Raw genomic sequence first — 21,606 nt, forward strand, 5'->3', positions numbered from 1 at the left:
CCACCATGGACCAACAGATGATAATTCTAATTAAGGAGAAAAAAGTCCAAGTTAAGAAATATTTAAGTCTGTGATAATTACTTCATCTCAACCACCATGTCTGCTGTGGTTTGAATGTGGCCCCTCCCAAATTTAGGTATTGTCAATGTGACAGAATTGAGAGGTGGGCCTCAGAGGTCATTAGGCCATGATGTCATCTCTTTCCTTGAGTAGGACTGATATCCTTGTGAAGGTATCACACAGCTTTATGACTAGCCAGATCTTCTAACTTCCACCATGTGAGGACACAGGAAACATCTCCTCACCACGTACCAAATGCTAGCACCTTGATATCAGACTTTGCTGACTTCAGATCTGTAACATGTGACCTTCTGTTCTTCATGAGTTCCGCACTCTTAGCTATTCTGTTACAGTAGCATAAACAGGTTAAGACAATGCTCCAAATATTAATTAGCACACACGTGTAATTAAATATCCCCAAGTTAGCCTAGAAAACATTCCATCTGAAAACCTCGTATTTGAAGCTTATTGTCAGTATTTGTATAAAGTTTACAAGATAATCAGAAGGAAGGCTATTTAGATACTGGTAATTTGATTTTTTTTTTTAAATGAAATCAGCAAACATCACATCCAAACAATCTTAGCTATTGTCTGCCTGGCTTCTGTACAATTTTATCATTAAGCATCTTTCATCTAAATAATTCAGTAAAGAATTATTAATGGCCCTTGCTTCTCTACCAAAAACCTCTTTGCCGTTCTGTACTATAGAATCCAGAAATCGTTGAGGATAATTCAGTCTGTGTGGTTTTGCTTGATCAGATATGTCTCTGAGAAGGAAATGGTAAGGAAAGGAGGCGGGTCTTAGTTACATCTAAATCTGAACAGCTCTTGATGCACCCAGAGCACAAGACCATACTTTGTAACAGTGCAAGGCAGGAAACAAACCTGGAATCTGTCCCATTTCTAAACATTTTCCAACCCTGCTGGTGAGAAAGCCCACAAAAACCAATCCAAAAGCACTGAGTTTAAAGCCAGTCTGGAGAAGTCCCTCTGCTTGGACTATTTTCCCTGTTACCATATCAGAAGACAGGTTTACCAACACACCCACCCGGAATCCCAGCCAAGAGCAAGCAGCATTGTGGCATCTGGACAGCAGGGTGGAAGGGTGGCCAGGGCATCAGCAGATGGAAACATGAGGGGACTGCTGGGCAGCAGCTGGAAGAAGTTTGGCCATGCTGGCCGGGGGACGTACGAGTGGCTAACCAGCGAACCAAGCCTGCCACTTCTGGAGACCCAGCTGCAGGTCTGTATCTATGGATTCAGCCATTTCTTCCCCCAAAGTATGTTACTTAGATCTTTAATCCAACAATGCCTGTATTTTCAGATTTTAAAACTTAGTGGCCACATTGAGTATTAAATTGATATAATAAAAATATGAGTTCTCTAATTAGCAGTCTGTAAGAAGCAATGTGAGGGGGGGGGGTTGGCAATCACAAATGTATCATAAGAATATTTGTTCTATCAATTACAGATTGAGAGTTTGGGGAGGGCTTGGCAATCACCAATGTATCATAGGAATATTTGTTCTATCAATTATAGATCAAAGAACACCTGAGGCTAGGAACCAAGAGCTTTTTGATGTGTTTTAATTGTGTTCTTTGCTCAGTGTGCAATGTCTAGACACTGTATACAAACTAAGAGGTTAGGCTGTTGTTCCTGGCTGTGTAGTGAGCATCTGTCTAACAGTTCACAGAAACCTAGCATCTTCAGCCTTCAGGAAGGAGGGCAGGGGATTAAGGAGTTTTCTCTTTTACTAAGAAATATAGCAGCTGCTTGGAGTTGTCTGGCAAATCACCAAAAGAGTGTTAGTCTGAGCAACATTGAAGAAAAAATATAGAAATCTAAGAACAAAGATGCTACAATCATGCTAAATAAATGGCATGCTGACCACATAAGAAAGGGAAATAAACTTATTTTCTCATTTTCTAGAAAGCTGGAGAAATTGGTGTTTAAAATGTCCTAAACCTGAATTTATAGAAAAGCATACTGCCATATAGAAAGATAGATCCTTCACATGTTATACCTTAATCTCAGTATTTTTCTAAAATGTCCCTTAAGTAAGCACAAACATCAGAAAATTTTCAGAAGTTAAGAAGTGAGTTGGAGTACAGGAAAGGATTTTACAGCTGTTTAGCAGGAATAATAACTTTTCTATATTAAGGGCACACAACAATTTCAATAATCATAACATGAATAATCAAATAAAGAAATTAAGAATACTATAATGTATTTGTCCTACAACTCTGAAATTTTCCTAAGTGGAAAAATAGAGTACTTTGTCTCAAGAGATTGTAGTACTCTGCATGTTAAATAATAAAACAAAACAAAAACACTTCTAATACTACTTAGTATTTAGATAAAAGTAATCAACCAACAATAATGATGATTTCATTTAAGACTGTATTATTTTTCCTTTCCCAGTGTTTTGAAACTAATATTGATAATATTAAATGTGGCATCATTGTACACAACAGCATCTGTTACATAAAATCTTTTAAATAGAACATTAAGTATCTTTGTATCCAGTGCATATTAAATTTATCAGGTGTAATGGAGAATTTAAAATTTGATGACGATAGTAGACCATAAGCCATTATCATCTGTTATTGATATAGAATAAATTTTAAAACACATTGCAAAAAATGATCTGTGTTTTTTGGAGTGATAATTATTTTAAAGGTGATGGTAGCTTTAACATATTAATGATTAAACTAGAAAGAGAAAACCAGTTATAGTTAACTTTCTTTTCTACTCGAATTTGATTTGTTATTTCAATGGATTCCTTATAGTTTCATGAATTCTTATACTTTTATAATCAATGGCCTATATAATGTCACAATAGATTGTAAGTACATTATTCTGATATTAAACTAGATTATATAGAAGAAAACAAAAGAAATCTCTAGTTTAAAAAAATAGTAACCACACACAAAATATATTATTATTTTTTCTGAATATATACATATATACATAATAAATATGAATTTAGTAGTGCTAGGTTTTATGCTCATCATATTTTCTAGCCTATCAGTACAATTTCTAGGTTTCTCCTGGTTGTCTTCAGTATTTTATTTATTTATTTATTTTTTATTTTTTATTTTTTATTTTTGTTTTTGTTTTTGTTTTGGGTTTTGTTGTTGTTGTTGTTGTTGTTGTTTGTTTGTTTTGAGACAAGGTTTCTCTGTGTAACAGCCTTGGCTGTCCTGGAACTCACCTGCCTCTGCCTCCCAAGTGCTAGGATTAAAGGTGTGCACCACCACCGCCCAGCTGTCTTCAGTATTTTACTGTTAGTAAATCTGAGTCCCCTGAAACATGAAGATAAAGACTCACCATCCACTGAGATCTTCATGCACAATAATTCAATTCGTTCCTTTGCTAATCCTCAAAATCAAACACCATTATTTCCATTACCAAAAGGAGAAAACTCATGTCCAGAGAGGGTAAGTGTTCTCCCTGATCACAGAGGAGAGGGATTTCAAAACGATAGCTGTCCAGCCCAAAGATCACAGCTGCTCTGCTTCTTAAGAAGGCCTTTGGTTTTGAGGCTGCTTGAGCTAAAAGATCTGAATTCATACATTACCAAGAATAAAATATCTGGCAGTGTAAGCACAGAATCAACCATTTAGTTTTGAGCCAGAAGAACACACATTGTAAAGTCTTTAGGGAATAAGGAAAGATTATCCACACAAAGCAAGATGAGCCAGGTGTCCTGCCCTTCAAAATCAGACAGAACTCCAAAAGTAAAAGTGAGAAGGGAGAGTATCAACTCTCATGGTCGTGCCTATGCCTACTATGCTTACGAGATGCGCTTGCTATTTCATTTTTTTTAAGGTTTATTTACTATGTATACAGTGTTTTGCCTGCAGGCCAGAAGAGGGCGCCAGATCTCATTACAGATGGTTGTGAGCCACCATGTGGGTGCTGGGAATTGAACTCAGGACCTCTGGGAGATCAGCCTGTGCTCTTAACCTCTGAGCTATCTCTCCAGCCCACTATTTCATTTTTTTAAACAAATTTTTAAAAGATTTATTTATTTATTTACTTATTTATTTATTTATTTATTTATTTATTTATTTATTTATACAGTGTTGTTTGCGTATATCCCTGCAGGCCAGAAGAGGGCACCAGATCTCATTACAGATGGTTGTGAGCCACCATGTGGGTGCTGGGAATTGGACTCAGGACCTCTGGAAGACCAGCCAGTGCTCTTAACCGCTGAGCCATCTCTCCAGCCAGAGCTTGCTATTTCATTTGCTTCTTTTTCTTTTTCTCTTTCTCTTTCCTCCTTTCTTTATGTTTAAAGATTTGTTTACTTATTATGTATACAGTGTTCCATACGCATGTTTTGCCTGCACACTAGAAGAGGGCATCAGATCTAATTACAGATGGTTGGGAGCCCCCAAATGGTTGCTGGGAATTGAACTCAGAACGTCTCAAAAAGCACACAATGCTCTTAACCTCTGAGTAATCTCTCCAGTCCTCTTTATTATTATTATTATTATTATTATTATTATTATTACTATTACTATTACTATTTTAAACACATTTTCACCTTTAAAATATTTGCTTCCCCATGATTACAGATATTTGCATTTTTACTTTGTGCTTTATTGATATAATACAGAAACTTTGAAATACATTCTTAGCACCCGATCTTAAAACAATATACATGCAATTATAGCAGTATTTTTAGGCTGCATTTCAACTCTGCTATTTAAGCATCAATTCATATTATTTACTCCATTGGGAACTATTATTATTGTTATTATTATTATTATTATTATTATTATTATTATTATTTTAGCTAACACTACAAAATTACGATCTTTTAGGTTGTATGGGAATTTACTTGTAATTTGCTTGTGTGTTTTGACTCATGTACCCCAGGCTGATCTCAAACTCGCTATGTAGCCAAAGCTAGACTCATTCTCCTCCTCCTTTTACCCCTTCCCCTCCCCTAGTGCTGGGATTACAGATTTGAGTCACCATGTTGGATTATGTGTGAATTCTTTTTTCTTAAAATTTCAGAAACCTTCAGGTCACAGGTGTATATCTATGATCCCAGCACCCAGGAGTCAGAGGCAAAGAGAATCTCTACAAGTTCAAATCTAGCCAGGATTACATAGCAAGACTCTGTCTCAACATGTCCTACAAAAATAAAAATAGGGTTGGGGACTTAGCTCAGTGGTAGAGCACTTGCCTAGCAAGCGCAAGGCCCTGGGTTCGATCCCTAGCTCAAAAAATAAATAAATAAATAAATAAATAAAAATAAATAAATAAATATCTAAATCAATAAATTTTCAATTCTATATTTGTCATACCAATATTACATAATCGGGCTTAATTATAACTCTTAAGTGCAGCTATCAAATCTGAACTCGTTAATTATTCACATGTGGTATGAACTTATAACCATGCGAAATTTTGCTCCAGAATTAAAGATGAACATTATGTGAGTCTCCTGTGCCAACAAAAAACACTGTTGACCTAATATTAAACAAAGTAAGTAGATAAATGATAAGGATTCCCAGTGAAGAGAATAAGAGGTATATTATTCTTAGACTACCAAAGTAAAGGCATTCTAACTTTTTAACTTTGGTATCAGTGTGTGCTTGGAAATTCTGAATGCACACTTTGGGGATGTCATTCATATACTATTTCACCGAGGGGTCCATGAGCTACACTTGCAAGGCCCACCTTCCCTCATGTTTGAACTCCCCTCATTCCTTCCTTCAGGGCACCCAGCAGCTGAGTTCCACCCAGGCGGATGTGGAGCCTTTCCTGTGCATCCTGCTTCCGGCCACCATCATGCTCTTCTTGGCCTTCCTGCTGCTCTTCCTGTACAGACGCTGCCAGACCCCACGGCCCCAAGGCCAGGTGTTCAGCATCGACCTCCCAGAGTCCCCTTCTGGAGAGGTGACTGACTTCTTGCCCAGCCTACCTTGGGGCAGCGAGCAGAGTGTCCCCTACTCTCCACTGCCGGTCTTTGGGACCCTGCACTTGACCTGTCTGCCACCCTCCTATGAAGAAGCCACCGGGAACCCTCCTGGGATAGACATCCTGGACCCGGAGCCTCAGAATGGAGAAGAGTCACCCTGACCAGAGGAGCAAAAGCTCTGGAAACCCTTTAAAAAATATTCCCGATTCTTACAGACCAAACGGGGAAAGAGAGGCCACCCAGACCCAATGAGACTCACTGCAGCCCTACCCTAGGCTACTTTCCAGGGACCATATTTACCTACTTCCCAGTTCCTTAGGGAAGAGATTGCCCCAGGTCCTTAGATATAGCTGAGCTCCCCTAAATCAGTAACACCCCTCAGAAACTTGGAAAAGTTACGTGCTGAGAAAAGAAATGAGCAGTCGGATGACTAATTTAACTAAATGACTGATTTATAGCTTAGGACTTGGTTCTGAAGAGTCAGGAAAAAAAGGCTGGACCAGCTAAAGGCCACTGCTTTTACCTCCATGTGAAATTTGTTTTCCTAAATCAGTTTTGCAGGATCTCTTAGCTTTACTTCTGTGACCATTTCAAGAAACATTGAGAGTTCTAGAAGAACAGAAGATCTCCCTAGAGCTTCGGGAAAAATTGTACTGTAAATAGTCATGGTCTGTATTTCAGTATAAATAGACACAGAGGTTTGCAAATATTTTAGTTAAAAAAAAATAACCCTTTCTAGTATTATTTCCTTTTTGTATGGCTGTCATATTTGTCCTCTGGTTCAGTTTCTGGAGCGGGGATGGAATTTGTCCGGGTTCCATGGGAATGTCTCCCGGGGCACAAGTGCTATGTAGACGTGCCGGCTACTATAATCTTGCGTTGTCTTAGTATTTTTCATGCTATATCATTTTCACACACTGTATAGCACCACTGTATTGCACTAGAACACCACCATGGACTCTGCTGTCGTCTTCACCACTGGAAATAAAGGTCAAAAAATTGGGGTCACATGGTTAAATGGAACAGATTTGCCTCTAACAGAAACCTTGTAAACCACATAATCCCAACCCTGGCTTTATAGACATCAAAACTAGAGCTAAGTCATGTGGTCACTGTAATAGACCTGTAAAGGCAGAACTATGACCAGAAGCCTGGCTTCTATGTCCTGAGAAGGAGTGCCTTCTGTAACAAGAGATGTGTTTGCCACAAATATCATTCACGTGGGATTGCAGCCCACACTCCTCATGGGTTTGGGGCTCTTACTGCAGGCCAGAGTAGGGTTAATAACAGTCTGCCTTGATGGTTTTCAATTGGGGAAGTAGTGTTCGCACTTGGGAGGTGGGTCACAAGAGCCATGGAGAACACAAAGTAGACGGTGTGTGTGTGTGTGTGTGTGTGTGTGTGTGTGTGTGTGTGTGTGTGTGTGTGACAGAATTCTTAAAAAAAATTGTACTCATTAATATACTTTATTAAAAACAACTTTGGTTGTTTTTACAATATAAATTAGACAATGCTTTGAGGAATCCAGATGATCAAAACAGTGCAGCTTTTGTCTTTTTTATATTTTTATGTCATATTTGCAGTGTTACAGATTTTAGGAAAACAACCAAGTAGGCAAAAATAGGGCACTTTGCTTTTAAAATGTAATCTGATAGGAATAATGGTTTTAGCTTTGAAAACTAAAACAAATATAACCTATGAAAGCAGAAAATCAATAGAATTTCTTTTAAGGAAATATCTTGTAATAAAAAATTCTCTAAGGGTCTTTGAAAGAAAGAAATGACCAAGCGCAGTGAAGATCTAAGTACACAGCCTTCTACAAAGGGTTCTGACCTAAGACTGGGGAGCCCCTGGCTGTAAGGGTCATTTAGACTATTAGGTATCTCCAGTCCTGATTTTAGAAGACTGGGGAGCCCCTGGCTGGAAGGGTCATTTAGGTCACTAGCCACCTCCGGTCCTGGCTATAGGGCTGCATATGGCTTATCCCAACAGATAACGCAGAGCACCAGGCTAGTAATCAATTCCCAGCTGATTCTTTCCCCCTTTCCTCTCTTCCTTTCTTTTTCACCATCAGAACTCTGATTGGTTCTGGGATCTTGAAACCATCCTATGAAGACAGACCCATTCCGAACACAGAGAAGAACAGCATCACAACTGACGGATCTGGTCTCGGGACTTAAGGGAAGATCTGTAAGGTAAAGGGGCTTCTCCTAGAAAAGCTTGCCTTTAAAAACAAACACACAGGCCGGCTGGGCAGTGGTGGCACTCGCCTTTAATCCCAGCACTCGGGAGGCAGAGCCAGGCGGATCTCTGTGAGTTTGAGGCCAGCCTGGGCTACCAAGTGAATTCCATGAAAGACGCAAAGCTACACAGAGAAACCCTGTCTCAAGAAACCAAAAACAAACAAACAAACACACTGGGCTAAGGAGATGGTTCCCTCGGTAACGTGTTTGCCAGGCAGGCAAAAGGACCTGAGTTTGATTGCCAAGAACACACATTAAAAGGTCTGTTATTTGGTACTCTACCAGCACTGGAGAGGCAGAGACAAGGGGATCTCTGAGGCTTGCTAGCAGATAGTTTACTCAAACTGGTGAGGTCTGGTTTCAGTGAGAGATTCTATCTCAAAAAAAATGTTTTTTAATTATAATGTACAGAGCAATTAAAGAAAACACCCAATATTCAACTTCAGCCTTGATGTGCATGTAAACACACAGGTACCCACACATGTGTATACACATAAAAAAATCCAATACAAAAGCACAAAAACCATGAAGTATTCTTTGTTGGATGTCATATCTGCATGAGGTGTCTGGGGCTTCTACAGCTGTCTTGTCGTCCTGAGGCAAGATATCATTCATTCACTGATACCGAGAATAACGGAACAGAAAAATGAATGTGTGCACTAATGGCTGAGGAGAGCAGCATGCATGTAACTAAGCCTGCCTTTACTCTTTCATATGATTTTAAACCATTTAGGCCGGGCTTGCTACACCTATACCAAATAAGACAAGAGCTACAGTTTCTAAAGACAAGCATTGCTACGTTTTAAAATGTTTTGATGACATTCAGTGTTAGCCCTGAAGAGATGGCTCAGCAGTTCAGAGTTCTTCCAGGGGACCAGGGTTCAAGTCCCAGCACTGATGGCTCACGACGGTCAGTAATTCTGGTTCCAGGGGATTCAATGCCCTCTTCTGGCTTCCAAGAGCACTCGGCACACGGATGATACACTGGCATGCATGCAGGAAAAACATCCAAGCACATAAAATAATTTTTAAAAATTACTAGCTGGGCGTTGGTGGTGCACGCCTTTAATCCCAGCACTCGGGAGGCAGAGGCAGGTGGATCGCTGTGAGTTCAAGGCCAGCCTGGGCTACCAAGTGAGTTCCAGGAAAGGCACAAAGCTATACAGAGAAACCCTGTCTCAAAAAACCGAAACAAACAAAAAATTACTAAGACTTATTTTCAATGCTATTGCAATCTAGGGAACAAAATGCTTGATGCTTCCAAACTGAAACAGGAACACAGATACAAACTAAAAGGCTGGACCAGGCAAATCCTACGTGTTACTTGTTTTCTTACCTCCAAGGACACAAGGGTGTTTTTGAATAGTTGAGAAACATAAAAAGACCATTTTCTGGCATATGACACTACATAAATTCAAATTTCAGAGTCTAGTGGAATGCCATTGGAACACAGACACCCCTCCTTGCCTATGGCTATTTTTGTTCTCCAAGGTTGGGGGGGAATCTCTGTAGGTGTCAGGCAGGGAAGTGAATGGCACAAAGAGATGGGAATGAAAATTCAGTTCAGATAGACTTTGTCAACCTGGATCAAGACTTCTAAGAAGTGTGAAACCAGGTGATTCATTGTCAGCATATTTATAACATAGTACAATTTGGAAAAAGTTACCTGGTGTAGTTCAATCCCCAGGGCACAAGAAAGCACATTGACACTCAACTCAGAATTCATGTCATTTCTTCCAAGAAGATGGGTTCTATCGATAGGCTACCTGTACTACAAGGAACCGTCTGGCCTGATCTCAGTAATACAGGTAGCATAGAGATCATTTGGACTATTAGCTACCTCTGGTCCTGGTTGTGGGAGCTTGGGGAGCCCCTGGCTGGAAGGGTCATTTAGACTATTAGGTATCTAAGGTCCTGATTTTAGAAGACTGGGGAGCCCCTGGCTGGAAGGGTCATTTAGGTCACTAGCCACCTCCAGTCCCAGCTGTAGAGCTGCATATGGTTTATCCCAGCAGATAACTCAGAGCAGCAGGCTAGTAATCAATTCCCAGCTTTCTAGATGGAAGAACAGAGTTTATTTTTCACATCTTTCTCATTGGAAAGACAATCCTACATGCTTAACTTTCTGGTTTCTCTGGAGATGTATGGCGCAAGGACCTTCGTACTATGGTCCCAATATCCAAAGTCAATGTAACTATATATGACCTTCAAATCTGACATTCACTATCTGGTTTTTCTCAGAAAACATTCACTGGCCCTAATAACAGACTAAGTATATTAGTTGCTTTCCTGTTGTTGTGGATAAGATACTATGACCAAGGCAGCTTATGGAAGAAAGAATTTATTGGGGCTTATGGTTCCAGAGTGATAAGGGGCCATCACAGGAGGTAAACAGATCAAGTGGCTGCCATGGCAGCCATGGCAGCCAGAGGCTAAGAGCTCACAACCTCAAGCAGAGAGAGATCAGGAAGCAGAGAGAGAACGGGAAACAGGGTAAGGCTATCTAAATTCCAAGCCTAGTGACCTACTTCCTCCGGCAAGGCCTCAACCCCTGAACTTCCTCCAAATAGCGCCACCAGCAGGGGAAGTATTCAAATCCTGGAGCCTATGGTGGAATTTTCTCATTCAAATCACCAAACCAAGGAATTTCAAGCCTGACTACATAGCAAAAATCATTTGATGAACTTTAAGAAACAGAGGACTCACCCAGACTAGTCAAAGAGAAATAAAGCCAGAGTTGTAATAGAAAATTAAGGTTGAGCGCTATTGTGTCAGATAATGCAAGTGGGCCACGAAATACAGGTGAGTTTTACTGTGGATACAAATAGGACAACGCATTTAAAGAACACTAGATTTTCAAATACAGCTTTGAGCTGTCACATATTACCCAATGTTCTTTGTAAATGCCTATTGCACATCTGTAGCCAACTCAGTTTATAAGGTAAGGTTAGCAGCAGGCAGAGTCAGCCATCAGTTGGATGAAGGTTCTTATACTCTTCCCGGAATCTTCTTATGTTATACAGAGTAGATATGGAAGACTTTGCCTTGCCAGTGTTACAGTCACCATATGGGCCTCGGATATTGGGGCTTCTGGCCCTTATCAGTGGACAAATGCTACAGCTCTAAGCCTAGAGTCTGAGTCCCTTGACTCTGAAGACTAGACAGTTCTCTGGAACTGTTTGTGGTGACCAGGACCTGCAGATTCTCCTCTCTGGCTCCTTGTAACCTTCTCTCTGCTCCCTGTCTGTGTTCCTCCCCCACTCCCCTCTCTCTTCATTCTATTTTTCGTTTCAATTTCCCTTCTTCCTGCCCTGCGCACTCATGAACTACCCAGATGCAAGTTATCAATGGCTACTGCCAGGATTCAGGATACCTACCTAAGTGGGGACAGCATTTGGGGGTCAAGACACAGTTGGGCACTTACTGCTGCTTGGAAGCCAGGGTACCTAGAGGGCTTTCTTCAGGAAGTGAGCAATAGGCTGGCCAAAACCACAAAGGTGTAAGCATCCTGGGGGTGGGAGGGCAGGAGTCCTTCAAGTAGGACCAGTAGGCAGTCTTAAGCCATTAGGCCATGCTGGGCCTCTAGTAATGGTCACTTCTAGCGGTAAGAACATGACTGGCTTCTTTTTGCTTCTCTGATCCTTCAGCTTTCACCCCGGTATCTGGTTCCAGGTTTTTTAATTAATAAAATCATTTAGCAATTCATCTTATAAGGCTCCACCCTCAAATGTTTCTACAACCTTTCAAAATAGTGCAACTGTCTAGGGAGCAAGTATTTGTGAGTTTATAGAGACATTTCACATCCAATCCACAACAGTGTCTATTTGTAGAAATGAAACAGATTCAAGTGAGGCTGACTCATGTGCCCAAGGCCACACAGACAGGAAGTAGCAGAGCCTGACTGAAAACAGATTCTTCAATGTGAATTTTAGCCGAGAAGGAATCTCCTTTTTCTGGCTGGTAGAAGAGTGACTGCTGTTGTGTTTGAATAAGAACGTCCCCCACAGGTTCATATATATGAATGCTTCATCACCAGGGAGTGGAACTGTTTGAAAGGATTAGAAGGATTAGGAGGTGTGGCTTTGTTGGAGTGGGTGTGGCCTTGTTGGAGGAAGTGTGTCACTGGGGATAGGTTTTGAGGTTTCAAAAACCCATGTCAGCCCCAATGTCTTGCTCTTTCTGGTTGCTGCCTATGGATCAGGACGTAGCTCTCAGCCACTGCTCTAGCACCATGCCTGACTGCATGCCACCATGCACCCCGCCATGATGACAATGGAGTTTTACTTATACTGGGGCTGATGTCCAGATCCTGTTAACTGGTATCTAAAAAAAATCAATTCATACACATGTAGAACAGGTATGTACAGCAACACAGAAACATGGCTCTGAGTATGCTGTACTTCAAGGAACTTTGACTATGAAAGCACATGAAAGGATTCTAGCTGGTCTGCACACATCTATTAAATTTTCATGCCTGAAGAAGCTAATGTCAACTCATTATTAGACTCATTACTAGTCAATTTGTAAAACAAATTACAACCCTGGAGTGGGGACATCTTGAAATAAATACAGTCAAACAAAGACACACACACACACACACACACACACATACACACACACACACACATATGTACATATACATGTACATATATATATGTATACTGTAAAGAATACAAAGTAATATATTTTAAAAAGGTATCATCTACTCCATGTAATATATATCAATGATTTTTCATGAGTACAAATATAAGCTAAGTGTCCAGAGAGCCATTGGTAATATATGGCTGAATGGTGTGAGAGCCATTGGTAAGGTATGACTGAGTGGTCTGAGAGCCATTGGTGATGTATGACTGAGTGGTGTGAGAGCCATTGGTGATGTATGACTGAGTGGTGTGAGAGCCATTGGTGATGTATGACTGAGTGGTGTGAGAGACATTGGTGATGTATGGCTGAGTGGTGTGAGAGACATTGGTGATGTATGGCTGAGTGGTCTGAGAGCCATTGGTAAGGTATGGCTGAGTGGTGTGAGAGCCATTGGTGATGTATGGCTGAGTGGTGTGAGAGACATTGGTGATGTATGGTCGAATGGTGTGAGAGCCATTGGTGATGTATGGCTGAGTGGTGTGAGAGCCATTGGTAATGTATGGCTGAGTGGTCTGAGAGCCATTGGTAATGTATGGTTGAATGGTGTGAGAGCCATTGGTGATGTATGGCTGAATGGTGTGAGAGACATTGGTAATATGTGGTTGAATGGTGTGAGAGCCATTGGTGATGTATGGCTGAGTGGTGTGAGAGCCATTGGTAATATGTGGTTGAATGGTGTGAGAGACATTGGTGATATATGGCTGAATGGTGTGAGAGCCATTGGTGATGTATGACTGAGTGGTGTGAGAGCCATTGGTGATGTATGACTGAGTGGTGTGAGAGCCATTGGTGATGTATGGCTGAGTGGTGTGAGAGACATTGGTGATGTATGGTCGAATGGTGTGAGAGCCATTGGTGATGTATGGCTGAGTGGTGTGAGAGACATTGGTGATGTATGGTCGAATGGTGTGAGAGCCATTGGTGATGTATGGTCGAATGGTGTGAGAGCCATTGGTAATGTATGGCTGAGTGGTCTGAGAGCCATTGGTAATGTATGGTTGAATGGTGTGAGAGACATTGGTGATGTATGGCTGAATGGTGTGAGAGCCATTGGTAATGTATGGCTGAGTGGTGTGAGAGCCATTGGTAATATGTGGTTGAATGGTGTGAGAGCCATTGGTAATGTATGGTTGAATGGTGTGAGAGCCATTGGTGATGTATGGCTGAGTGGTGTGAGAGCCATTGGTAATATGTGGTTGAATGGTGTGAGAGACATTGGTGATGTATGGCTGAATGGTGTGAGAGCCATTGGTGATGTATGGCTGAATGGTGTGAGACTCTACGTCAGGTCCAAGTGAGACAGTCCAAGTAAACCAGCATTGCTCAAACCAGGATCCACAAACTAGTTCTGGCTCATAAATCATTTGTAACTAATCTAAGATAACTAGAGAAACTGAGAGTAGAGACACTTACAGCAAATTAACCTTTATGAAACATCACACAAGACATTGATTACCTGACTGATACCAGCTGAATTAGTGTATAATTAATGATTTAATGTGTAGAATAAGAATCACACAGCATGGGCTGCCAGTGTTTCCCTGCGAATAGTCACATAATAATGAATAATAGACATTTTCTTTATATTTAATATATAATACAAAATTAAATTATAATTTAATATATAAAAACATTTATTATATTATATTTAACTTGTGTGTGTGTATGTGTGTGTGTGTGCGCGAGCGCGCACATGAGTGTACATGTGTGGGCATGCACACATACACTGAAGTGTTTGTAGAGGCAGCTGGGGTCCCCTAGAGCTGGAGTTGTAAGCCACCTGACCTGGATGCTCCAGGCCTTTGGAAGAGTAGCCAGTGAGTGCTCTTAATCACTGACTCATCTCTCCAACCACCTAGAAATGCTTTTTAGAAGTAATAAATAGCCTTTACTGGAAGACAGCTTGAGAAGCTATTAGTGTCCTAGACATCTCTGATGAACCTTTTCAATTCTCAATCACCACTCACCTCTGTATATCTGTCTAGATCTGAGCTCCTACAAGCAAACCCCAAAATACTCAGGCATGGGATGACCTGAGAGACACTATGTAGTATTCATAAACAGGCTTAGAATGGACTGTTTTGTGTATATGTTGGGAGGAAACAGACAGTGCAACATTGTAACACTTCAGTTCTATAGAGGTCATCAAGAGGTCAACCTGATTCCTGCTGGCTCATTCTTGGGAGATGCTTTTTCTCAAAGTAAACTGAGCAAGAAGAAATATCCATAAGAACAAATGTATTGTTTTATAAAAATCATTGTCTAGAATATGGAAATAAGAGCCAATTCTTTAGTGTGTCCCAGTGAAAACATGGTGTGATGAATCTACAGCTACATTGAAAGCTCCATATTGAAGAGTGGAAGGTTCACTTCGCTGCTTGAAGTCTTTAGCAATCTATCTTGAATCAAGTTATTATTAGAACTATTTTCTCCTAGATGTTCAAGGACTAGGTTTCCTCTCAATGCATACACTTGGAAAACATACACTATCTGGTTGTGAAATATTTAAAAGTCTAATTTTTCTCAGAAGCAGGAACCCTGTTTAAAACTTGTGTGTTGTGTGTATGAGCATGCATGTGTGTTCATGAGTGCACAAGTGCCTGTGGAGGCCAGAGACCAGTGTCTTCCTTTGTCACTCTCCACCTTATGTTTTGAGTCTCTCAGTGTTTGAGCTCCTGTTCTAGCTAGACAGGCCAGCCCTGAGGATCTGTTTGTCTTGCCCCAAAGTGCTGGGATTATGGATGCTCAGCACTTTTTTTTTTTTTTCCTTTGGTTTTTGGTTTTTCGAGACAGGGTTTATCTGTGTAGCTTTGCACCTTTCCTGGAACTCACTTTGGAGACCAGGCTGGCCTCGAACTCACAGAGATCCACCTGCCTCTGCCTCCCAAATGCTGGGATTAAAGGTATGCACCACCACCGCCCACCTGCTCACCACTTTTATGTGGATGCTGGGAATCCATGCTTGAGTAGTCATACTTACCACTGAGCCATCTCCCTGGTCCCCAAGACCCAAACCCTTTAAAACAAATATGGCTGTCATACAAGTCTCACTCTGACTAAAATCAATGTTTTCAATTGTAAAAGCATTTGCACCTTTAGATTTCAGTTTTCTCATCCTTCACCCCATGATTCAACACATTTCTCTCCATTTCCTGTGGTGCATAAAAAGGTGGTTTGTTCACAGGTGCTCCTAAAAACATTCAGTGGCTATCTATGTATCTACTAAATTCTGTTCTTGGCATTCATTCATCATTTATCAAGCAATTATCTATCTTTTGCTGAGCAAGTGCTCAGTGAAAAATGAGCCTCATAGGTTGTGTAGAGTCTAAATAATGGAAAAGTATCATAATTCTCATCAAAACTAAAGATGCCAACCAAGAGAAAAAGTTACATTTATTGCTAATATACCAAGGAGCCACTCATAATTACTTTATAATTACTGCATTTGAGATGGTAGAAACAATTTTAACAATCAAATATGTAATTATGGTGTGTGGGCAAAAACATTATCCCACAGTGAAAAAAAATGACTTCACATTAAGACATGTGAAGGCCAGGGGGAAAACCTTTATTTATTGATAAAATACTTCAATACCTACCAACCACAGCCTCATCCAGAGTAAATGCTCATCAAATTATAACTTCTAAAAAATCACATCACTCCAGTATCATAAAAATGTTCTTATCTTTTAATGATTTATTTATTTTTATCTTATGTGCACTGGTGTTTTGCCTGCACACTTGTCTGTGTGAGGGTGTCACATTGCTGGGGTTACAGACAGTTATGAGCTGCCATGTGGGTGCTGGGAATTGAACCTGGGTCCTTTGGAAGAGCAGCCAGTGCTCTTAACTACTGAGCCATTTCCCCAGCCCCTCTTATTCTTTTCCTATCCTCACAGATTCTGTAGGCACCACAGGGACAGCCTACATCTCCTCTAGGACCCCTAGGATCTGCCTCCACGAAGACTTTAGGGTATCTGGAAGTGACTCCTTGGAAGGGGCTGGAATTATCCAAATACTTGATACTGTCATTTGGATGTAACATACACCATAGGGGCGCATGAGATTGATCTCTTGGTCTCCAGCCAATGGCGTCAGTCTGGGAGACTGTAGAACCATTAGGGGGTGGAGGCTGACTAGAGAAGTGGGCCACGGAAGGGCAGGTTGGCTTGAAGTTTTAGAGCTTGGCCCCACTTTCCATCTTCTCTGTTTCCTGATGGTAGATTACAATGCCACAAACCACCTTGCTCTCCTATGAGCATGCCCTCTCCACCATCTCCATGCAGTAGCTCCACAAACTCTAAGCCAAAATCAACCCCAGAAGCTGTTTCTTGTCAGTGTTTTTTAAACAGCACCAACGAAAGTAACCGACACAGCGAAGAATGGAGCTAATACTGGGGTGAGCCTGGCATGTGGTTTGGGAGCCCTTGGGATTACTCTGTAGAAGGAATGTAGAGGAGTTTGGAATTGCTAGGAGACAGCAAAGGTCAGTCTCATGATACTTTCCAGTCTCTCCTGGACATGCACAGAGCAAGGACACTTCTGGATTGCCCAGTGCACACCTTCCTCACTAAGATCAGAGAGGCAGCTCTGCCTTCTTGTTACAGAGCTCATATTCTAACAATGTCCTATTCACAATCCACTCACTGTCACGGCTTCCTCCTCCATGCATTCTTTCTGTGTTCAAGGGCCTCCAGGTAGTCACTGACTATTGCTCCTCAGTGCAAGAGAAGATTGTTAAAAAGCCTGGGGGAGAAGTTATGTGTGCTAGAGATGCCTCATTCAGGCATAAGGTAAAATACTATTGGTCATGAGTTCACTGTTTATAAATCAACAATGTGTGTGTGTGTGTGTGTGTGTGTGTGTGTGTGTGTGTGTGTACATACACATTTATATACATTTAGTAGGGCATCTTATAAAACAAGTAAGGTACTGATTGGTTGACAAAAATGTAGTCAGAACTTCACAGGAACCTACTCTGTATTGCCCTATAGTAAAGGTTCAGGATTCAGTGATCTCAGTACTCATGGGGATGGTGTGAAATGTGACTACCACAGACCTAAAGATCCAGCTACAGTGACTGTTGAAAGGCACCTGGTACTTCCTTCCCCAGTTGGGATTAACAGTGGAGACCCCTTGATATTAAGGGACCCCACTACACTTTTATTTAAGTAAATAAATACTTTGTGGTGTCACATAAAACTTTGGTGAGGTTTAACAATTTAACCATAACTTACCAGTAAGAAACTTAATGATTTTTATAACATAGCTATAAAAGATGACTGTTCTAGATTTTATTCAACTTGTTCTAAAATACAATCCCACTAATTTGGAATAAACCTTGCCTTTCTTCTGCTCTTGTATATGACCAATCACCATTTTCAGAAATAGAAAGGTATCCTGGTGACCTGCTGGCATCTCTATGAGCTGCAGATTTCACAAGTATAACAAGAATACCTCCACAACTGGCTTGTTTTTCTGCCAATCAAATGGTCTCCCTCCCCAAAAATGATGTTCTACAGATTAAAAGAAAAAAAAATATCATCGTACATTACTTCCTTTTTCTCTTTAAAAAAATAACCCTGCAATAAAATATTATTTTCTCAATTTTTTGAGGCCATCTTAAACAATAGCCCATATCTGATGCACAGATAATACAAAAAGGCAAAATTTCTAAAATATGTCAAAGCTCATTATTGAGTTTGCACTAAATAATTCAAGCTTAACTCTGAATAATAATAGATTTGGTGTAACACCTAGACAGCAGTGTGTGACTTGAGATCTTTGCACAGTCTGGGTGGAGAAGGGCAAAGAAAGTAGCTTAAAACACCAGGCCCAAACAATGAGCTATTTTTCAGCAGTGAGCAAGAACAGAGGACTGATCCAGGCCGTAGCAAGAGTAGAGCTTGAAAACACTACCCCCAGTAAGTGAAAGAGGCCAGGCACAGTGGATCACACACTATGTGCTTCTTTTGATACAAAATGCTCAGAGAAGGCAAATCTATGGAACACAGCATTCTGTTGCTGTGACAAAAACACTACCCAAACGTGACTTGGAAAGAAAAGGAAAGATCGGTTGGGTGCCATGGGGTTGGGACACGGGTGTGGGTCAGAAGGGAGAGTGACCGTTCAGTTCTGTGGGTTGCTTTTTTGCAGTGGTAGACTGTTCTGGGATTAGACAGTGGTGCTGGGTTTACAATTTAGTGAATGTGCTAAACGCCACTGAGTTGAACACTGTAAAACACCGAATTTTGTTTAATGGAAATCACATCTACAAAGGCGAGAGCATACCCACAAAATACAATTTTCAAAGCCACGTGACTGCTGAGGAGGTAGGGAAATAGAGCACCCATACTCTGCTGGTAAGAGTGTCAAATTGTTGAAGAACAGCTTGGCAGTTCTAAGACTCACCACTGAACCCACAAATTCCACCCAAGAAGAAATAAAAAGCCTGTGTCCACACAGAAACCAATACACAATTTGTGTTTTCTCTCTCTCTCTCTCCATATATATGTATATTGTTACACTTATATATCTTTACAATATACACTTTTACACACGCACACACACACACATTCTCTTTCTCCCTCTCTCTCTCCCTCTGCCCCTCCTTGCACAAATGCTGATGGCAGCATTATTCATAACAGCCCAAAATTGAAACAACTCAATTAACTGCCAACTACTAATTGCTAAACAAAATGTTTATAAAAGGCATTATTTGAACATAAAAAAAAAGTGATGCTACAACATGCCTGAACCCTGAAAATATTTTAAGCAAAGGAAGTTCATCACAAGGAGTATATACTGCCGTGATTCTACTCATATGAAGTGTCCAGAAGGTAGGTGTGGACTTGGTGACTTGGGGAGACTCTTACAGCATCCCAGTTCCTGGACATTTTCCAGAGATGACACAAACACAGAGTCACTCACCAGGACGGGAGGTGCAGAGTGGACAAGCCCTCTGTTTTGTTTTTTAGAGTTTTGGGTTTCCAACCAAACCATCCAAACAGAGATAAGTGCAAGTTAGCAGCTTCCTAGAGGATGACTCTAGGAATTAGGAAATCAGTGTCCTGGCTTGCCTTCTGTTGCATAACAAAACACTACCCAAGGGTGGCTTGAGAAGGAAAGGGTTTATTTGGCTTACATTTCCACACCACAGTCCATCATTGAGGGGAGTCCACAGCCTGGAGCAGTAACTGAATCAGAGTCCACGGAAGAACACAGCTTGTTCCCAGGCTTCAGCTACCTTTCTTTCCTTTTCTTGTTTTTTGTTTGTTTGTTGACACTGGCTGTGCCAGAGCTCACTTTGTAGACCAGATAGGCCTCGAACTCACAGACACCTTCCTGTGTTTCCTCAGTGGAGTGTTGGGATTAAAGCCTTGTATGCCACCACTCCCAGCCCCAATTATCTTCTTTATATTTCCCAGAACTACTTGCCCAGGGGTGGCACCACCCACAGTTGGGCTGGGCCCTCCCACACTTATCATTAATCAGAGAAAATGCCCCCATAGACTTGCCTACCAGCCAGTTTGATGGAAGCATTTTCACAGTTGAAGTTCCCTCTTCCCTAGTTTATACCAAATTGACAAAACAAAACAAAACAAACAAACAAACAATGAAAAAACTAACTGGCAAAGGGCTGAGTAAAGACTAAAGGCCGAGATGGGGCATTGATTAAAAAAAAGTCCTAGCATTGTAATGGTTGCATAACTCCATAAATATACTTAAAAGCCATTAAGCAGTATACTTTATTATTATTATTGATTTTGTTTTTGAGGCATTCTCACAAAGCCAGGGGTGGGGTTGGGGGTGGAGTAAGGGTGGGGTGGGGATGGGGTGGGGGGTAGTCATTTCAAACTTGGTGTGTAGTCAGGGTCACTTCGAATTTCTGAGCTTCCTGCTTCCAAACCATAGCGCCAGGATTGCAGGGGTGCACGACCATGTTTGGTTCATTGAATAGTAGGGGTAAATTAATACACATACATGTGAGAGATGAGTAAGGAGGACCTGTGAGTCCCCTACCCCAAGAGCAGTTTCAGTTAGCGGCTGCTGGGACGTGGAGATTTGCTATTCTTTAGGAGTGTGGGCATTGGTAGGTTCCCAGTGCCTCAAAGGATAATTTCTGTTGGAGTGCATGCAAATTGCACTAACTGAATTCAGTGGGCTAATAATAAAACGATTTGAAATTGGGAGGGAGATGTGATGGGGGGGAATCTTTGAGGGAGATGAAGGGGAGAGAGGGAGGAGTGGATATGATCAAGATATAATTGCATACAGGTCTAAAAATTTCAAAGAAAATAAAAGGCTGAAATAGACATGAATTTATTCCAATAAATCTTTTGGAAAAAATAAGAAACCTAAGGAAAATATCTAAAAAGGCACTATTGTGTGTTCTTGCCCACCCCCTAGTGCTGATGAGATGTCTAAGTACCTCAGATCATTTCTGGAAAAGGTCAATGTAGCAATCGCCCGAGTCTCCTCCCAAAGACTCTGACCCTCCACTGACTTTCCACTTTGAGGAGCCTCGAAAACTGTTCAGGGACCCTGGCTGCCTTACAGGTATACATGGGGCTGCTGATCCCAGTTTGGACCCTAGAGTCTAACCCACGGCAGGGGTCAGAGTCAATAGCGCTAGCTCCTGGTAGTCTCTGAGCCCTGACAGCCAAGTGGCCCCAGAGGGGCAGGTGGTCCCCTGCTGTGTCGGGGAGAAGACTGGTTTTG

The 21,606-nt window shown here is 41.1% G+C and overlaps 1 protein-coding gene across 1 annotated transcript; it reads left to right on the plus strand.

Moving 5' to 3' along the window:
* The first annotated feature begins 1,192 nt into the window (after positions 1–1,192).
* Positions 1,193–6,159, plus strand: Smim28 (small integral membrane protein 28). Its single transcript, XM_036168690.1, has 2 exons — positions 1,193–1,303; positions 5,797–6,159. Exons 1-2 carry the CDS (start codon positions 1,193–1,195, stop codon positions 6,157–6,159), a joined length of 474 nt encoding a protein of 157 aa, XP_036024583.1.
* Positions 6,160–21,606: the final 15,447 nt, after the last annotated feature.

The sequence above is a fragment of the Onychomys torridus genome, chromosome 19 (assembly GCF_903995425.1).
Source record: "Onychomys torridus chromosome 19, mOncTor1.1, whole genome shotgun sequence".
Taxonomy (NCBI): Eukaryota; Metazoa; Chordata; class Mammalia; order Rodentia; family Cricetidae; genus Onychomys; species Onychomys torridus.